We start from the raw sequence: 19,044 nt of genomic DNA, 5'->3' as shown, positions 1-19,044 counted from the left end.
AAAGCATTCAAGTCCCTTTTAATCATTATAATAATATAATTATGAAGGATCTCGAAGGTATTCATTCTCTTTAATCATGTTTTTATAACTCCATCATAATAAGCTTTTGCATAATAATAGCTATCACTTTGTGATATCATTCTAATATATTTCATTCTCGGATGGTCTTCGTGATCAGAAAAGATACCAACTTAAACAACAGTCAATGGTTACAACATCAACAATGTATTGTAAACAAAGCATTTCTTAAATTATTATCCTTTTATTAGAAATTTAAAAAAAAAAAAAGCCCTTGCATCACTTGGGCAACATTCGACTGTTACTTATACATGAAGTTTCACCTGTGACCGTCAAAACATTCCAATTGAGTTGAACCTCAATTGGAGCAATCAAGTCCATCCGTCAACTTCCCTCTAAATGAGAGTCAAAAACTGTACAAGCATCCCGGTCCTGGACAAAACTGAAACATTTGTAAAAAGAATGGATAGAATGAAACTTCTGATTCAGCACGGCACTGAAATCCCTTGAGCTGTACATGAGAGGATGAGCATGCCATATAGTTTAATCGGTTCTGGTGGTTGAATAGTTATGAAGGCTGGATTGATATGGTAAATATATAGGCAGATGTACAGAAAATGAATACAAGATATATATCACCATTGTTGTTGCCACTCTTGAATTGCTTGATGAAGAGCATAATTAGGGACCAGACTGCAGTGTTCAAGCTTAAGATTTGTCATTGGTGATCTGTCATGGCCACTTTCCAACCATCCTCTAATAGCATCTGCCTCATATGTGAAGCCATCTGCTGCTATTAGTGGATCTTCCATGACCTCCTGCACATTACCATCATGGTAATAAGAATCGCATTCAAAAGATTTTTTTTAGAGGTGAGAAGCAGATTAAAAGAAAACTATATCTGCTAGAATAAGTGAGAAGGGAGGTTCTTTCAAACATGCTAAACACAAAATATGATCATTAGAATTATTAAAAAGGAAAAGCTATGTCAACATATTGATTCACATGTTCAAGTCATACAAGGGATTCACTAAATCAAACACAGCTTCCTACTACTACAACTCCTTTTGAAGTTGCTTCACACATCACAGGCAAAAGTTCTACCACAAAGTAACAAAGTTATTCCCAACAACTGAATCAAAAGCACAAAAGCATGTCAGCACTCTAACTGGTCCAGTGCAAACATGTATGGCAAGAAATGTGCTTGATTGTTACCTGAAAAATTGGGCAGACAAAATGAGAAGGGATCCGACAGCGCTCCTTAGCTCCCAAGCATGATGCTGAGTTGATACATGACTCACTCATTGGCCCAAGCACACTCCATATTTCTGACACAAGGTCCAGTCGATTCAATGGCAGCTTTTCACAACACCTTAATGCCAAGTGAGCCAAGAGTTGGGCTTCTGCAAGTGGCCAGTCTCCAGCTGACCAGTCCAACACCACGTTAAAGTTTTCTGTCTCTATTGCACATTTTACATCTTTCAAGAGCCCCAAAGCTGGTCTCCCAGTCAACAGTCGTAAGAGTAGCATCCCTAATGAGTACACATCAGATTCTCGAGTAACTTTTCCATTCTCAAGATACTCCGGATCCATATATACAGAGGCAACCTCAGGGTTAGCTTTAGTACATGATGAAGCAGAAATATCTGTCCTTTCACCTTGTGGGATCAAGCGATAGATGCCACTATCACTGAGCTTGGACACAAAATTGGCATCAAGAAGGACTTTAGAGGGTTTTAAGTTCCCATGGGGAATACAAGGCTTATTAGAGTGAAGGAAGATAAGGGCAGAGCATATCTCAGAAGCAATGCGAGTTCGAGTTTGCCATGGAAGAGGCGGAGTGTTATTTTTGCAGGCAAGGCGGTCTTCTAGGCTGCCATTTCTGAGGTACTCAAAGACAAGTGACCTAGATTCTGAGCAAGTTCCAATTATCATGATCAGATTTGGATGTCGCACCCGACTTAAAATCTCTACCTGAAACCCATTGATCAGAAAATAAACCATCATCAGAAAAATTCTATAGTTTTAAAAGGTAACAAATATCTAATTTGTCTCAGGAAACAACTTTTTTAAATAAAGACACAGGCAGCTTAAGAATATAATATTATGAGCAATGCCACATCAATATGTCAGACTACTTTCAAGGAGCAACTCAGATTTCTTAATCCAAAAAAAAAATTTCTAGCACCTGATACGATAAGCATACAACAGTTGATTGCTACTAAAGAAACCCTTCAATTTTAGTCTGATATAAAAATAAATTCAAATAATACACTCAAAACATATTTCAGTGTTGAAGCAGCAAGTCAGTGATCAGTAGTACCATATCTCTATAGTATCAGTCAAGGTGTAGCATTGCAAAGCACACTTCTATGCTGCTGATTTAAGTGAATGACGCCAAGGAGTAATTCCTCCATGAAGAAGCTTTTACATTCATGTTTTCTATTGTGATAATCCTAGTTGTAAGCCTCTAGTCCATCATATATATCTTACGTCGATGATTCTAGCTGGAGACTTGAAAATGAAAATTACAATACTGTAGAGATGTGGAGATCTTTGGATAAAGTTTACCTCATTCTCAAATTCCAAGAGGCTTTGACAGCCATATGAGGGCAACATTTTTATAGCAACATGCACATGGCGAAGGAGACCCTTATATACACTTCCATATTTTCCTTCTCCAATCTTCCAGGATGGATCAAAGTTGCGAGTGGCATTATTAATCTCCATGAAAGAAAATTCAAGGATTTGTGTCCCTGGAAAGCTTGCATTTTCACCATTTACCAATTTCCTTAAATCTTTCAATACTCTTATGGCATTTCCATGCTCTATCTGCATGTCATCCCGCTTTTTCTTAAAACTAATTAAAAGTTCCACAGCTGAGAAGAACTTCTCGTCCAACTCCTCCACTGTGCATTGGGAATCAGCAATTTGGCTCTCAAGTACTTTCGTCTGGTCCTTAACCACCTGGAGTTCTTTCATAAGTTCATCATGCTGATCCTTCATCTTTTGTACTTCTTGCTTTTCTCTTTCAAGCAATTCCTCCATCTCTTTTCTTCGGCTCATCTCCTTCACGCATAAGCATTCTAAAGCCTTTGCCTGAAAGAAAGTATGATGAACAGATAGTTGAGGGGAGGAAAAATCAAATTCAGTAGCAGTATCCAAACAAACTTCTCTACTTAAATAAAATTACCAATACAGTCTTCCCAATTTTTATCATCAGCATTATAATAATTATGATGGCAAATGAGTTGGGGGAATTAGCAGAGAAAAACATACTAACAACCTATTCAAACTCGAATATGCTATAGAAGCCTAATCCGATGAACACTGGCAAAGTCAAATTTAGAACCTAATTTTTTTATAATAATAATAGCTGGTTGGTGTAACAAGTTCAACCAACATCAGGAAGGGGAAAGCATGATAGAGAAACCGTTCATCAGAAATAAAGAATATAAAGAAACCAATCAATATAGCAAGAAGCTCCCCACTCTTTTTGTTTTTTTGGTATAATGTTTAAAAAAGCCTTTGAACTATTCAAGAAAATTTAAATAAGTTATTATTCTTTTATTGTGTTCAATCAAGCCCTTATACTTTTATTTTGGATCAAATAAGCTCATATGACTAATGATTGATTAATTATCATTAATCAAAATACCACTTACCATTTTGTACTCACATGACGTTAATGTGGAAGGTGAAAATACCACATCAGAGGTGACCCAATAAGTTCAAAGGCCTAAAACGAAATATTCAAATGATGCTTTTTTTTTATTGAAATTAAAAAAAATTATTAAAATTTTATTCTTCTAGCTTTTTTACATGCAAAACTTTTAATTAAACTTTTATAATCAAGTTCTTCTAATATTTCTTTTTCAATTGATAATATAATCAATCTATTTAATCTTTCTTGAGACATTATTGATCTTAAATAAAATTTTATTAATTTTAGTTTTGAAAAACTTATTTCTCCTAAAGCAACACTTACTGGAATTGTTAACATTATTCTAAAAATATTTAAGTATTATAATTATCTTATATTTTTTAAATGATTAATATAAAATCAACAATCAAAATTTTTAATTCAAATAAATCAACTATCACATAAAATAAAAATAATATAACAATATAATATAAATCTAAATTAAAGTAAAAAAATCTGTAAAGATTAGAACAATAGTACCTAATTGTTGAATGTTTATTACAAATCGCAAATGAGGCTCGCAGCTTTATGAAGATAATAAAAGAACAGACTTCTTGTGTATACTTTGGAGAAAAATTTAAGTTAAAGGAAGAAAGAATAAATGAGAAAGGAAAATTTCAAAAATAGATATTATACATTGAAAAAAATAATTAGTTTTATATACAAAAAAAAAAAAAACTGTTGAAAATCATTAAATGTGTTGATTGGAAATATGAGAAATAAGTGAGAAAAAAAATAGCTATTGAAAATGATTAAATACATGTAACTCTTAGTTTATTAGAAATAAGAGAATATAATTGAGAATTAATAGTATTCTAGAAATAAAGAAGTAATAAAAAATTTAGATTTATTAGGCATATAATTAAAAAAATAAAAAAACAAATAATTTGATGAATTGTTTTTTATTTTATATTTTTTAATATAATTAATTATATTAGAATTATTATAAAATTATAAATCTTCTTTAAAATTGAGGCCTCTCCAAATTGGGGGCCTAAAGCCCTTACTTGGGTGGCTTCACCCTAGGACCGACCCTGTGCCACATGGCCGTGCCATCATGCCACATCACCATGCCACGTCAATGCCATGTGGCACAAACTGACAAGTAGCATTGAATGACAAGTAGCATTTTAACTAAATCAACCATTAGTCATAAGAGCTTTTTTTGCCTCAAAATAAAAGTACAAGAGTTTATTTGACTCAAAATAAAAGTATAAGGACTAATTGAATGTAATAAAAAAATAAAGATTTATTTGAATTTTTCTAAATAGTTTAGGGGCTTTTTTAGATATTATGCCTTATTTTTACTTTTTCTCGTAGTTGGATGAGTATAGCATGCCCAAAAATGAAAGTTGAGCATGAGCCCCATCTTTCTAGAAAATAACAGGCCAACTGATATAGTTTAATTAATGGATTGTAGTGCAAACAGCATTTACTTCATCTTAATTTATTACTTTCAGGTGATGTTTAAGAAGCTTCAGGTGATGTTTAAGAAGCTTCATTCAATCTGAAATCAGAATCTAGAACCTTGTCAACCTAGCTGTAAAAAAAGAAAAGGAAAAGTAATTTTTCACCTTGCATTTTGCCTCCATGGCATCATTTTCCTCCTTCCATTGCTTCACTGTCTCTGCAAACATGTTTTGCTTTAAGTTATGATCATCCATAATGGATAGTTCTAGTAGTTGATCAGTTACATTACTGGCTTGTCCTTGATATTCTTCTTCCTGAAAATCAAAAAACCATAGTAAAATAATCAGGCTGTTTAGTGCAATAATGATAGCTCCCAGACTTGAACAAAAACGGCCAACAAAAAGATGAAGCAGATATACAACAAAATTCCCAACCAGCAAAATTGGTCTTTTTCTCTAGCAGAGAATAAATTTATTTGCTGTACACAATCTGACTCAAAGGAATTCAAGCTCTGGTTCATTGAAATTTTATAAATTCAACAGTGAAAGTCATGTCCCTTGGATTTTCTTTTCTTTTATTTTCTAAATGCAAATTTGAACAGGCACAGATAGAACAGCTTAGAATCTTGTACATTACCAGAAAATTGTAAAACATCATGGAAATGATAACAAGTTAAAAATGAAAGCTCTTCTCTGACCTCATCTCTCTGCAAAGGGATTGATCCATAAGTGTCAACCACTTCACTGCTAGACAGGTTTAGATGTTCTGAACACCAGGAAACAGGCCTTAATTTTCCTTTTATAACATCAGTATCTTCCTCTACATCTGCATAGCTCTGCAACAAAGTTATTCCTTGGGGAAAACAACTGCTTGATATTTTATAGGTTCTACATGAGAGCAAAAGCCAAGAATCTTCCTAATAAAATGAGATCATGATCTGGGCCAATGAGCTTACCTAGAGATCTCACCCTATGTACAGATTCTGATGACAAGAACTCCAATTGCACTGTTCTTACAGGTGAATCCAGTGGTGGTGATAAAGTTGCAATCTCTATGTTAGATCTATCTTTTCCACCTATTCTGTTTCATATTAAGTCCAATTAGTAAAAAACCATTAAAGTTTTCAGTGCAAGACTCAACTAACTTAGAGACCAGAAAATGCTAATCCAGTAGTTAAAGAAAAAGCCAAACACCAATGGTCAACCTAATTTATTCTCAGACACATGCCTAACAGCTAACTAGCCGTGCGGTAGTTGATGCTGACAAATAAAGTTCAGATAATAAGAAGGGTACATCTCTCATGTTAATAATGAAGCCAGAATGACAATTTGACATAGCTTATCCAGTGGACCACAGATGCAGTGAAGGAGGCTCTCCACGTCTCTTCCAACATATAAGAATACCAATCAACCATAACAAGTACTTATAATGTCAGGCATTACCTTGTAAAGATGAGGTAACCCTTGCAAGCAAACCATATATGACAAGAAACTGGCGCCATTTGGCATACAAAGATTGCTTTCTTGGACTTTGGTTGTAGTAGTTTCCTGCAATCTCAAATACAAATGAATGAATTCAGAAATTTGGTACCAAACCAACAAAAATGAAAGGAGATTTTAAACTGGAGGCTCAGCACACCACCATAACCAGCTAGCTAAGTTATATAAACAAGAGTTCATAAGACCAACACACATTTGTGATGTTACTACTTAGGTATAATAGGAGTTTCAACCAAATCTCCTTAAGCATAACAGTCGCATCCGATGATATTGAGTGGCAATTCGATTGTGATAAAGATTCATACTTTGAATAATATTTATCTGCTGCTGCCCCCATGACAAGCCATCTGACACTGTGCCGAACTATAATTTCTACAATCCCCTTTTCAACATTGTCCATCTCTATCCACACTGTATCTGCCTGTACCTATACATTATTATGTCATTAGCTAATAAGAACATCAAATTAATAGCATTCACCCAGTCTCCAAAAGGAGTGCTAACAGGTAAAAGTGAAATGGTTTAAACAGAAAAATTGTTAGACAAATATTAAGTGATATGATTCTTCCTCAGAATAAAAACAACTCAATGGTAGTGTAATTTTTAGTCACATCAGTGAGTGAATTAACTTGAAAAAGAATGAAAAGAGATAATACCCCTGCATGGTCAAGAATAAGCATGTATTCCTCTAAGCGTTCATGCATTTTTGGTCTTTCAAGTTTCTGGAATGCCTCAACTGCATGCTGTTTCAATTTATTGCGAGCAAGCTTTCCTTGGGCTGTTTATATTACCAAATTGAAGAGATAAGAATAATTTTAAAACTTGTACCATATGGTCACTGCAATCAAACTATATATATGCATGATAATCATTATCCGTTATAGATCAAATATGAACATCCACCAAACAGCGGTATAAAGTACAATTTCTAATCAATAACTCCACAAGCTTTCTTTTATCAACCAAATCCACTAGACTTTTAAATCAAATACCAAACACAAACAGCTAAGTCTCCCACCTCTGTTTGTCCAAATTGTTACTAGTTTGCAGGATTCAATTCCATAAAGACAAAAAGCACCAAAAAAGATTATTTTTCTTCTTGGGGGGGACATTTTCAATCAAACTCTGTTAGTTTCTATAATAGTCCACTGTTCATTACGCCAACAACTTTCTGCAGGAAGTTTAACATAATACCAGCCATTCTACTTTCCGTTTTCAGAAAGTGTTAGTAAAATCCAATTCTTGTTCATTCCTCTTTCTCGATTGTCGAATTCTATACTAGATCAGCTCACGAAATTATTGTTGAAAAAAATAAATTAAAAAAAAAAGTTATTCATTTTTCAAATGAGCTCTAATAAAACAGGAGTAAACAAACAAATTACTCTCTTTTCTTTAACGTGTTTTTTAATTAAACAAAAAAGCGTAACAGAAAACAACAAAAACAACTTCCAAATTTCCTCTTTTTTTTCCTTCAACTTTCTCAGCGACCAAACAGAATTTCAACAAACACTAACAAACTCCAAAAATCAAAATTCAACAAATTTCTAGAAACTTACTCAATGCAAGTACATGAGGAGGCTGTTGAACGTGAAGCACGCATATCCTTTTCCCGGGAAAGTTCTGAACCGCCCAAAAAAGCGTCGTTTTGCTCTTCTCCACATTCTTCCCCACCGCAACAAATATAGTCTCCTCAACATCGTATTCTCGCTCCCCTTCAATCTCTTCTACCAGACTCCCCATCTATCCACAGATTCTTCTTCCTTTTTGCTTTTTTATTTCAGAATTTGCTGTTCCACAGAAAAAATTATTATTAAGCCCACCTTTAAATTGGAAAAAATTGACTCGGTGAGTCAGTCAGTCAGTCAGTCACCGAGTTTTAAAAGTTGGCCTTTACTTCTGCTTTTCAGCGTTAGATTTGTGGCATATGTCTAACCTAACGTTTTGAAAAAAAGAAAGAAAGAGAGAGACAGTTGCTTGAAGTTAACGACGAGTTCTAAACGGTAAATTAAAAAACTCTGAAGAACTTGAATGGGAAGCAAAGAGATGATAGAGAAGGAATAAAAGGACAACGGATAAGTGTGAAACAGAGAAAAGTTCTAAGAAAAACGACAGCCAGATGGCATTTTATTCACTAATTTTTTTATTTAATTTTATAATTACATGGAAATGCATCGTTACGTTTCTATTTCAATGGACTAATGTGGAAAATTCCTCGCACTTTGATTTTACTTTGAATCTTTATGCTTTTAACAGTTTTTTTAGAACCTTGGGTTTGCCCTTTTTACATTTATGTTGCTTTCCATTTTCCTTCTGGAAAATCCTCTTTCGCAACGAGACTGGTATTACTATGCATTTAATAGAAAATCCTACTTTTTCCTCGTCCCATGATAATAAATACGAGAAACGAAATATTTCAAAGTGGAAAATGCTATACCATCACGTTTGTTACTATCTTTGGATATATTTACCCTCTTTATTATTTACATTTAATATTCTTTGGATATATTTACTCATATTAGCTTAGGTTTATTGGAAAATACATTTCTCTTTCTCTTATTCTTGAATACAATTTATAGCTAATTAGAAAGTAAATCCAAAAAAACCAGACCCCACCAAAGTTTGAGCTATCAATTTGATTTCATTTGATACATCAAATCATTTTTTCTAATGAAAACTTGAAAACTACACGTAACTCAGGTTGCATTAAATGTATACTAATAAACTTTAGTTTTTCGATCTATTGCATCATGCATACTATGTTATGTGACGAAAGTAACAATGAAATTGAAAAGATACTTTTGATTCACCTCAAAGTATAAAAAAAAAAATTGTCAAAAAAAACTTAAAAATTGTGTATTTATATTAAATTCCCTATTTTAAATAATTTAGAATCAACTTGTTTAAAAAATTATAAGAAAGTCAAATCCAATATTATATGATAACTTAGTTAAATTGAGATTGAATAAAATTTACTCTAGATTAATTTTGTTAGAATTAAATTTTTTTCAAAATATTGATATGTATATTTTTATTGTTTAGTCAACTATCAAACGATTAAACTAAATATATAAGAACATAATGCCAAAAATAAAAAATTAAAAAGTAAAATATCTTTATTTTTTAAATTTTGATCAAAATTATACGAAAATTTATTAATTTTTAAAATAAACATTTCGCTTTAAGAAAACAAATACTATTAACAGAAGTTATAAAAGAATTAAAATATTTTTTATTAATTTAAAAAATTATTATTATATTTTTAATAAAATACAAAAAAACAAAGAGAACCGATCGGTGCTCCCCAACTCACCAAGAAAGGGGAGCACCGGCCAGTGTTGCCAAGGGAGGGCTCCCCATGGGAGCTACGATACTCCCACATGGGGAGTTTTTTTTTTCAATTAATAAAGAATAATTATAAAAATTAATTAAAAATAAAATTATTTTTTTATTCTTATCATGTAGTAAATTGCAAAAATATTAATAGTTAACTAACGGATGAACTACATGTTTAATGAAAAAAAAAATTTTTGAGATGAAACGTTTATTTCGAAAATTAATAAATTTTTGTATAATTTCGATCAAAATTTTAAAAAAAATATTTTATTCAAAAATAAAAGTTTAATAATGTATTATTTTGCAATTCTTAATTGAATGGATTAAAAAAGAACAAGGATCGTTATCGCTATGATTTTCAATAAGAGATTCTCCTTCATGAAATTCATGTATGTTTGATCTAATAAATACTTTTTTTATCGGGTGATTGGAAACCGTCTGACAATTATTATTGTTTTTCTAATGCAATAGTTTATTAATAATTGCTTAGCTTTATTAATATTATATTTTTAACGAATCCCCGCCAAAACCCGAACTCTATATGCACCTTTGCCTACCTGACTTTCTTCGATGGCCGTTTGACTGGTAGCTTTTTAAAACTCTCCTCCCTCGCTCCATACTCCTTCCCTCTGTCTCGCCAGAATCCCTAATCATCCTACACTCTATGGACCATGGAAACCATTGCAGATCCCTCATCAGATATCCCAGTCAACGGTCTAGATTCTTCAATCGTTCCACTAAACTCTGATCATGATCTCCTAGCCGAGTTGGAATCTCTCCGCGAATCCTACCATGCTCTCCAATCAAAATCTTCGTCCATGGAGGAGAATCTGGGTCTCCTCCAGCACCAAAGAGACGAAGCAATTAGTGAAAGCACGAAGTTAACGGGAAAAGTCCACGAGTTGTCCCTCGAGCGAGACTTTCTTCGCCATCAAATCGAGGAATTCGAAGTCACTTTAAAAGAAAACGAAGAAGAGTTCGCGAAAAAGATTGACGAGGAATCAAAAGCAAAACTAGAACTCGAGAAAGAGCTGGAAGTTTCCGGAGGAAGAATCGAACAGTTACAATCCGAAATGAAAGTCAGAAACGAGGTGTTTGCGAAAAACTTGGACTCAATCCGGTCGGTGAAGGACAATCTGGTCAAACTCATCGAAATTTTAAACGATGAAAAGGAAGTGATCGAGAATTTTGATAGTGAAAGCGAGAAATTGGAATTAGAAGAGGAAGAAATGACGATTTTTTCGAGAGAAATTACCACGGTTTTGAAACTTGCCAGTGAAGCTAACTCGAAAGTAAACGAGTACACGGAAGCAAGAAAAAAGGAGAAGAGAGAATTGGAGAACAGCGTGGTGAGTTTAACGGAGGAGAATCGCGATATCAGTAGCTTGTTAAGGGTTGCTTTGGTGGAGAAAGAGGCAGTGGAGAAGAGTTTGAACAAGTTAAAAGGGAACAATGAGCAGAAAAGAGTGGCATTGCTGCAGATTGCGGAGAGGGGATTGCAGAGAGTCGGGTTCGGGTTTATGATGGGAAGTGGAAGTAATGAGCAAGCTCTAGAGAGCTCAGGGGCTAGTACTACTACAGCTAGTACTACGGGGAGTAAATCGGATAGTAGTGAGTGTGAAGAGGAGGTTGTTAGTCTGGTATGTTCAGTTTTCAGTTTATCTTTGTTTGAATCTTGAAACTTGATTATGCTCGTTTCTTGTTTGCGTTCACAGATTTGCTTCATGTGGATGCATCAATTTTGTCATTCAGTTGGACCTAAAACTCATGTTGTTTAAGATCCCTGAACTGGTTTTGTTGTAGCTTAAATGCTTATCTTCATGATTGTTCAAAAATAACTACTTCCATAGGTGCAGCACACTGTAAGTCTAGAACTGTAGAAGCATATAGCGATAGTTGGAAATCCTTGCTGGTATGCAAAGCTTCTGAATGTGGTTGAATTTTATATGCATCTCTACCATACATTGATAAATGTGCAAAAAGCATAGCGTCTTACTTCCATCGTAACTTGTCTTCGACAGGCCTCAACAGTGGAGAGAATAATGAAGAATTTAAGACTTGAAATTTCTCAATTACGAAGATCTTTGGAAGAATCTAGGTATTTCATTAGTCTACTGCTGCTACTGTAATTCCTGCATATTTTGCTTTTGATGGCTGAGAGATAGAAGCTTGATCAATGTAGCCGTTGTGGAAGATGCAAAGATTGTGAATCTATGCTCCCCTGTTCATAACTATGTCAATTTTTTTTTTTTTGGCCAAATGGATTGTGGTTATTAATTATTGCTGCTATGCCAGGTCAGATACTGAGCGACTACAGAGTCTTACCGAGAAACAAGCTCAAAAACTTGAAGAAAACACACTGTACATTAAGGAATTGGAAGAGAGGGAGAGGGTTTTAGCTCAAAGTGTGAGTATCTGTCATTTTGAATAATGGAATGAATATCCTCTCCACATCTCTTGAAAGTGTTGTCTTCTTTTCATTCCTAACCTCATTTTTTTTTAAACTCTGTAAGGCAGAGGAACTCCTGATGGAAATAAAAGAAACTGAAGCAGAGGTTGCTAGATGGAGGGAAGCTTGTGAGTTGGAAGTGGAAGCTGGAAAAAAGGAGGTTGAAGAACGTGACAAAGTGGTACAAACTTTCTTCTGTTAATATGAACCATTCTTGAGCTCGCGTGCCCTGTGAATGAATGAGAATCTTTACTAATCGGTATCTTAGATTTATTCGTGAAATCACATCACATCTAATGGGAATCGGTTGAGATAAAAATTCAGATTACTTGAATAAGTAGCATGTTCCATAGAATGTTATATCTCAAAAATGGTCAGGACATAGCAAGCCTAGAGATTTTTGGTGGCGGTGTTACCTAAATACTTTAGCTCAAATTATGTGAATGTTTATTCAGCCCTTATGATTCTATTGGCTTAAGGAAAACATGTAGTCCAAGAGAAGTCTGAGACCCTAATGCGTTGCTGTTTGGTTAGGTTGTCATATTGAAGCAAGAGTTGGAGAAAACAAAGGCAGCTCTCGAAATATCCAATGGCAAGTTAAAGCTGAAAGAAGAACTTGCAGCTGCTGCTATGGCTGCCCAGGCAGCTGCAGAGAGGTCTCTGCAGCTAGCTGACAGCAGAGCTGCAGGACTTCGTGATCGGATTGAGGAGTTAACGAAACAATTAGAAGAAGCAGAGAGCAAAGAGAGGAGTCGACGTAAGGTGAGGCACATATGTTGGCCATGGAGAGCCCTGAAAATGAATATCACTAACAACACAAATAATAGAGTTCAGGATGTAAAACGCATGCTACCGGAAATGCAGGCCTTGCTTCATCATACCATGTGATGTAGATATCATATCATACTCTTCTCTCCAAGTCAGCTGATTTATTTCAAATCTTTTTTACTCATGTAATCATAATTCAGTGCTGGGGTTGATTTCCCTTTTTTATTTTCTGTTTCTTTAGTTATATGTGTTTTAAAAAAAAAAAAAAACTGAAATTCCATTAGTTTGCCTAGACCATCTCTCTTATAAGCATTAGCAGTGGCATATTGGCTTATTATATTATAACCATTAAAATGCTACTAGAATTGTGGCTATACCTTCAAAATATAAAAATAATAATAAAAAAACGATTGCCTAGTGCAACTATGCCAAAACTAAAAAAATAAAAACCTTTAAATTTATTTGGGTAAAATTTTCTAAAGTAAAGGTTTAGAAGGCTACAACATTCTGGACTGTGCTGGTTTGCAGAACACAAATTATAACTGCGGAAGGCGAAGGCTTCTGAAGGTTTATGTAATTTTGGAACGGTCATCAAGGCATTTTTTCTAAAAAAAAAGAATGATAAGATTTTAAATACAAATCAAAGAAAAGTAAGACATCATCTAACTCCAATGCTAAACAATTCTGTATGCGCAATTTCAAGAGAGAAAGCAATATAGAAAATGAATATCTGAAAGTCATAAAAATCTAAGCAAATAAATACATTTGGCAACTTCAAGTTGCCTGTAGCAAGCTTACAGTAACATACTTTCTACGCTGATACAGATTCTTCAATATCCATCGTCTTTGAGAGTCTAATTGAAGAGCCCTCCAATTTCCTTTCTCATCATTCCTTTGATCTGTAGATGAAATGAACAAACCGACTATAATTCAAGGCACTGCCAGAGTTAAATAACAAACCAAAATTTGGGCATAAAAGAACGTCATAAAACATGCTTTGCAACTTAGCAGTAAACAGCTAAAGCCACATCAGAACATATAAAATATTGAAATAAATGAAAGATACCTGCTTTGCTGAAAGTCCAATTTCCTTTAAATCATCAAGCTGTAAAAATTAATTTTAGCTATTGGTCAAAATTCTCCCGAAGACAGTAAATATTTGGAATGCAACTACTTAGAATATAAAGACAACCGAAAGCCAGCCAACAACCTACTTAATAACATGGAGATTCTCTCCATCCTTTGATGGTACTTACATTTTTAAAAGGTTCTGGAGATTCTTCACGAAGTTCAAGAATGTAAGTAGCTCTCTTCTCTCCGATTCCCTGAATAAAGATGTACATTTAGGACTTATGACAATAGGAAATAACACTGAGATTGTTAGTTATGTGATCCTCACCTTTAATCTTTTCAAGTCTTCTCTGTTAGTAGGAAAAAGAGGGAAAAAAAACAAAGATTAGCCCAACGATAGTAGACAATGAAATTGGAAATGAGAGACATGGTGATTATTGTGAGATCAAGATTACAATAAAGTGAAAAAAATAAATGCTACAGACGCTAAGGTAAAAGAAAGAGCTTTACCTCTATTGTCACATTCTAACACTCATGCATTTGCCTAGTGATTTGTTCAGTTAGAATTACATTTTTCAATATGGTGAGTTAAAAAGGTCCCGTCTTTCTATTTCCTCTTGTGAAAGGAACAGAGTTTAAATTAGTCTGAACCATTAATGCTTAATTAATCATTTCCTTCAAATGGAATGTCAAAAATTACTAGTCACTAGAAAACATACTCTGATTGGAATTACAGGATATAGAAGAATTAGAACTTTGTGTAATACATATACTTACTTGCTAGCTGTATTTAAGAATCTGATATATTCATCAACAAGAGAATTCTGAAATAGGGAAAAAATGATTAACTAAGCAGTCAAGTAATTAAATACAGAGGGAGATTTTAGTACTGTAGATTAGAATCAACCTTCATTCTGGAACTATGTGCACTGAGTGCTTTCCAAGGGCTGCAATTGGTATTTGCAATTTCCCATTTATCATTTACTGGCAAACTGGGTTCAGGAGTTTTTGGCTCCAAAATTTCAGTAGAGACTTGACCATACAATGAAACATCAGTCTTTGGTGGTATCTCTACACATGATGGAGTTGAGGAAAAAAGCAATTTCAAATTATTAGACAACTCCTGTAATCGTGCACTAATTGGTGGTGATTCATTCTCATTGACAAGTAAAAAGTTGTTCTCCTTATCCATGGCTTGATCTGCCAAAAAAAATGGAATAGTTCATGTATAATTACATGTCATATCTTGTCCACTAAATCAGCTTTTCAATTTGACATGCCAAGTACCTGCTCCAACAAAAGAAAGTGCTTTTGCATTGCTGTCAATATTTGGAATAGCTTCGTCGTGATTATGCTCGTTAGCCACAACAACCTTAAAAATCAAATAGCAACTTCAATCGATAATTGAGCTCCTCAAGCATTTAATGACAAATCGAAGGTAAATCACCTCATCTGGCAGCTTGGTTTCTTGTGTGTTGGAAGCCTTAACTGGCACGTCAGTTTCTTCTGCACTAAGAGCTCCTAATGGGGAAGGTTCCTGAAAGAGGGAAAAATGAAACCATTAAACATGAAAAAAAATATTCAATAGCATTGCTATTGAAATACGCCAGAGGTTGCTGAGTAGTGTACAATCATCATAATGACTTCTTCTGTACTGAAATAGATTTTATGTTCTTTGGAGTAATCAATGAATGGTGTACAAGAAATAAAATTTTACTTTCATCACACATTTGTTGAATACTATTAAAAGAGAGAGGTTTTAAAAAGGAGTTTACCTCTACAGGAGGTCCTATTGCTTCTAAAATACCTGAACAGTACTTTTCCTGCACAAATGATAACAACTTCCAAATTACGAAAAATTTCAGCAACTGATTTACAGTCTTAGATACACATGCATAATTCACCAAAAAGAGTAGTACAATACCACCCTGTACAAGAAAATAAAAAAAGAATAGTACAATACCACAAGAAGTTTTACAAAAATGTTACCTCTTCCTGTATGTTATGTTCACTGGCTGAGACAATTTCTAATGACAAGTTTTCCTGCATTGAAATGTAGGAGGCTTACCATAGGATGAATATTCTAATCATCATATTCAATGCATTATTTACTTTAACTATTATGCAAATAGTAAAACATTGCATTTATTCATGCAAAAAAGAGATTGGAAGTATTGATCAGATTCTTTTTATCTTTTTACAAAATCAGAAAGCTTTACGCTTTTTTCCTGGGCAAATAGAAAACCAAGTACCTCCTGAGATGCCTTCTTCGATTTGGTGGAATGACATGCTTCATGAAAAAGTTTCCTTCAAGAATTGAAAAAATATGGAAGATTTAAATTACCATATACAAAGAACAGCAACAATGATGAAAATATTATGTAGCTTGATGCAAATAGCAGCCATCACTAAGTACCTTCCTTTGATTGCCGAAGCCTTAACATTGGCTTTGTTTTCTGGAAATCGCACTCGTGTGCCGATCTGTTTTGTCACAGTGGCAGAATTGCTCCCAGGTATACGGCTTTTGTATGAAGAAAGCACCATTGGTCTTACCATACTTTTGGTTTTCTTTGTGGAGTCAGGGATAACCCTGTTGATGCCTTTACAAGAACGAGAAGCCAAACTTGCCATGTACAAGGAATCTTGGCAAAAGGATGAATTCTACACTCAAAAAAAGTTAAATCAACTCCAAATCGAAATCAAGCTTTGGAAAATAAACAAAAATTCAAGTCAAAAATATGAAACCAAAAACCTTACCAAGCAAGTGACCATCAGAATCTTGTTTGTCCCTCCCAAGGAGTCCCGCAACATTCGAGTTAGCTTACTTTCTCGATAGGGTACATGGCTTTCATTGGCATTTAAAGCATAAACGACATTCTGTAAGGCATATATGGACTTATTAATTTTATTATTCTCCAGGAGATTAACACCATCAGTGCTTTTCCTTCTAGCATCCTCATAACCTGGTAAATGCAATTGTAAAACCAACCAGGGAGTAAAAAGGGGATATTATTAAGCCATAATAGGAAAATACCATACAAAACAATTGAGTATAACTAAAATCAAAACCTGCCAAATCAACAAAGTTCATCTTCCCAAGAGGAAGAGCATCTGACTTATTGCTATGAAATACATGAATGATTAAGCCTTTGTGGCTTCTATGATGAGGTTCAGCCAATATCTTCTGAGGTTGTTTCTGTGAATTATGACCGGAAAGATACAGTTTCTGAAATTCTTGAATAGACTTCACAGGAACCTGGAAAAAGAAAAATGAATTAATCAATGAAACAAGAGGTCAGCTAAACACACTAGAACCTTGTCTTTTAGAAAAACATACTATACTAGAACTTGCCTGAGAAAGTCCTTTGAGTTGAATTTTGCCGCGAGCAACATCCTCCCATACCAAAACTTCATGCCTTTCTGGATCTAAAAGATCATAAGCATGGTCTTTTGAAATCTCATAACAAGATATGTTAATTAACTTGCCAGTTTTCTCTGCCATAGAAAGGATTTCAGTCATGGATAGAACCGCTAAACCTGGTTCCTCTTCCAAGCCCTTCAAAAAATCAAAATTGCTTCTCTTGATAATTACATTCTCAAAAATGAAAAACATAAACTATTCAACAGTAATGTCAAAAGAAAAGAAAAGATTTAACTGACCTGAATTACATAAGTCTTTCCGCTGCTTCTTGCTCCATAGGCAATGACAGTGGCATTATGACCCTTAAAAACATCTTCAATCAGTGGCTTTACTTCTCTTGAAAAAACCAAAGCATTTCCCTCGTTTCGGTCATAGCAATAATCCAATTCATATGACTCTTTACGACTGCAAAGTATTTTTCGAGAAAAGAAAGGTAACTAAGCTTTCTTTTCTTGCTTTCATAAATCAAGAACGCTAAATTAAAAATAATTTTATTATTTCTTACCTTGTTGATTGGTCTCCAAAAGAGATGGTGACGGACTCAGAGTCATCTCCCTTAGGCTTGTGAACTGAAATCCACTTCCCGGAAGCTTCGTCGGCGGACTCCGTTTTCAGATCTGTAAACCCTTTGATTTTCGCTATCACTCGAGCCTTTCGACCCTGGTTCGGCCCCATAACAGAAGATCTTATTACTCGCTGATTTTTTTTTCTTTTCCGAATTTAAATTTGGAAGTCAATATCCGAACCTTCGAGATGAATTTTTGCACTGAGTGATAAAGATTTGATTGAATTATTGAAAAATATAGGCTTAAGGAGACGGAGTAGCCGTTAGGTTTGATTTGGTTTTCAAATTTGGTTGTTCTGGCGCTCTTCTCTGGTTCCTCCTTATATGGCAATTTTCTCATCACTTAGCTTTTCTCGTACGCTTTCTTTCTTGTTTAAACGATGCGTTTTATCCTACTTTAACTGTCAGGCAGACGTTGTCGTTTAGCGGCTGAAAATAAGAGAAAGGATAAAAGGGCTGTCGTTTCCCTTTATGTTGTTTTGGTATTTTTTTCGTTTCTTTTCTTTTCGTCTTCACAGCTTTCTTCACGTCCAAACAAGAGCTTTTCAGAAGATGGACGAGAAGAGAGAGATTAACGGGGTGAAGAAGATACAGTCGCCATGCGACGTTGAGGCTTTGAAGAAGTGTTTGGAAGAAAACAAAGGGGACTACGTGAAATGTCAATACCAGATTGAAGCATTCAAGTCCTCTTGTTCTTTGAAGAAACCGGATCCTTCTGTGGATTCTGCAAATAGCACCCGACGGATTTGATTTCTGACATGAGAAGGAAATCCTTAATTTTGAATGTAACCCACTTCCATGCTTGCT

The 19,044-nt window shown here is 34.4% G+C and overlaps 3 protein-coding genes across 4 annotated transcripts; 1 reads left to right on the top strand and 2 right to left on the bottom strand.

Annotated features, from left to right (window-relative positions):
- Positions 1–226: 226 nt before the first annotated feature.
- Positions 227–8,714, bottom strand: LOC18605589 (U-box domain-containing protein kinase family protein). Of its 2 annotated transcripts, XM_088804869.1 has the most exons (11): positions 8,501–8,713; positions 8,187–8,417; positions 7,287–7,408; positions 6,936–7,057; positions 6,574–6,678; positions 6,087–6,211; positions 5,829–5,956; positions 5,296–5,445; positions 2,590–3,117; positions 1,234–1,992; positions 227–836 (listed from the first exon to the last, which is right to left on the bottom strand). In XM_088804869.1, exons 2-11 carry the CDS (start codon positions 8,368–8,370, stop codon positions 654–656), a joined length of 2,406 nt encoding a protein of 801 aa, XP_088660995.1. In that variant the 5' UTR covers positions 8,371–8,417; positions 8,501–8,713; the 3' UTR covers positions 227–653. The 2 variants fall into 2 exon arrangements, with proteins under 2 accessions (XP_088660995.1, XP_007038733.3); XM_007038671.3 differs by having other exon boundaries at positions 6,936–7,051; positions 8,187–8,714.
- A 1,797-nt stretch (positions 8,715–10,511) lies between these two features.
- Positions 10,512–13,463, top strand: LOC18605588 (ATP-binding protein). The gene is made up of 5 exons (XM_007038669.3): positions 10,512–11,603; positions 11,985–12,061; positions 12,259–12,370; positions 12,477–12,593; positions 12,947–13,463. The coding sequence occupies exons 1-5, from the start codon at positions 10,635–10,637 to the stop codon at positions 13,298–13,300; spliced, it is 1,629 nt and encodes a 542-aa protein (XP_007038731.3). The 5' UTR covers positions 10,512–10,634; the 3' UTR covers positions 13,301–13,463.
- A 153-nt stretch (positions 13,464–13,616) lies between these two features.
- On the bottom strand, positions 13,617–18,538 carry LOC18605587 (ATP binding microtubule motor family protein). The gene is made up of 17 exons (XM_007038667.3): positions 18,178–18,538; positions 17,912–18,077; positions 17,604–17,807; positions 17,321–17,507; positions 17,009–17,214; positions 16,668–16,912; positions 16,504–16,558; positions 16,241–16,294; positions 16,027–16,074; positions 15,699–15,788; positions 15,539–15,623; positions 15,159–15,451; positions 15,029–15,075; positions 14,580–14,601; positions 14,437–14,505; positions 14,247–14,285; positions 13,617–14,079 (listed from the first exon to the last, which is right to left on the bottom strand). The coding sequence occupies exons 1-17, from the start codon at positions 18,345–18,347 to the stop codon at positions 14,035–14,037; spliced, it is 2,025 nt and encodes a 674-aa protein (XP_007038729.3). The 5' UTR covers positions 18,348–18,538; the 3' UTR covers positions 13,617–14,034.
- Positions 18,539–19,044: the final 506 nt, after the last annotated feature.

The sequence above is a fragment of the Theobroma cacao genome, chromosome 3 (assembly GCF_053813885.1).
Source record: "Theobroma cacao isolate CCN51 chromosome 3, ASM5381388v1, whole genome shotgun sequence".
In the NCBI taxonomy this organism is placed as follows: Eukaryota; Viridiplantae; Streptophyta; class Magnoliopsida; order Malvales; family Malvaceae; genus Theobroma; species Theobroma cacao.
Note: the sequence above shows the minus strand (reverse complement) of the source record. Positions and strands in the feature narration are given on the sequence as shown.

Excerpts from the sequence above, each read along its gene's own strand:
- LOC18605589 (XM_088804869.1), bottom strand. The coding sequence starts at position 8,370 with ATGGGGAGTCTGGTAGAAGAGATTGAAGGGGAGCGAGAATACGATGTT. Across the intron at positions 1,993-2,589 it reads TCTTGGAATTTGAGAATGAG|GTAGAGATTTTAAGTCGGGT; the intron begins GTAAACTTTATC and ends AATGGGTTTCAG. Across the intron at positions 837-1,233 it reads TTGTCTGCCCAATTTTTCAG|GAGGTCATGGAAGATCCACT; the intron begins GTAACAATCAAG and ends GGTAATGTGCAG.
- LOC18605588 (XM_007038669.3), top strand. The coding sequence starts at position 10,635 with ATGGAAACCATTGCAGATCCCTCATCAGATATCCCAGTCAACGGTCTA. Across the intron at positions 12,371-12,476 it reads AGAGGGTTTTAGCTCAAAGT|GCAGAGGAACTCCTGATGGA; the intron begins GTGAGTATCTGT and ends AAACTCTGTAAG. Across the intron at positions 12,594-12,946 it reads TTGAAGAACGTGACAAAGTG|GTTGTCATATTGAAGCAAGA; the intron begins GTACAAACTTTC and ends CTGTTTGGTTAG.
- LOC18605587 (XM_007038667.3), bottom strand. The coding sequence starts at position 18,347 with ATGGGGCCGAACCAGGGTCGAAAGGCTCGAGTGATAGCGAAAATCAAA. Across the intron at positions 16,913-17,008 it reads TTCTGATGGTCACTTGCTTG|AATTCATCCTTTTGCCAAGA; the intron begins GTAAGGTTTTTG and ends TTTTGAGTGTAG. Across the intron at positions 14,080-14,246 it reads TTGGACTTTCAGCAAAGCAG|ATCAAAGGAATGATGAGAAA; the intron begins GTATCTTTCATT and ends TTTCATCTACAG.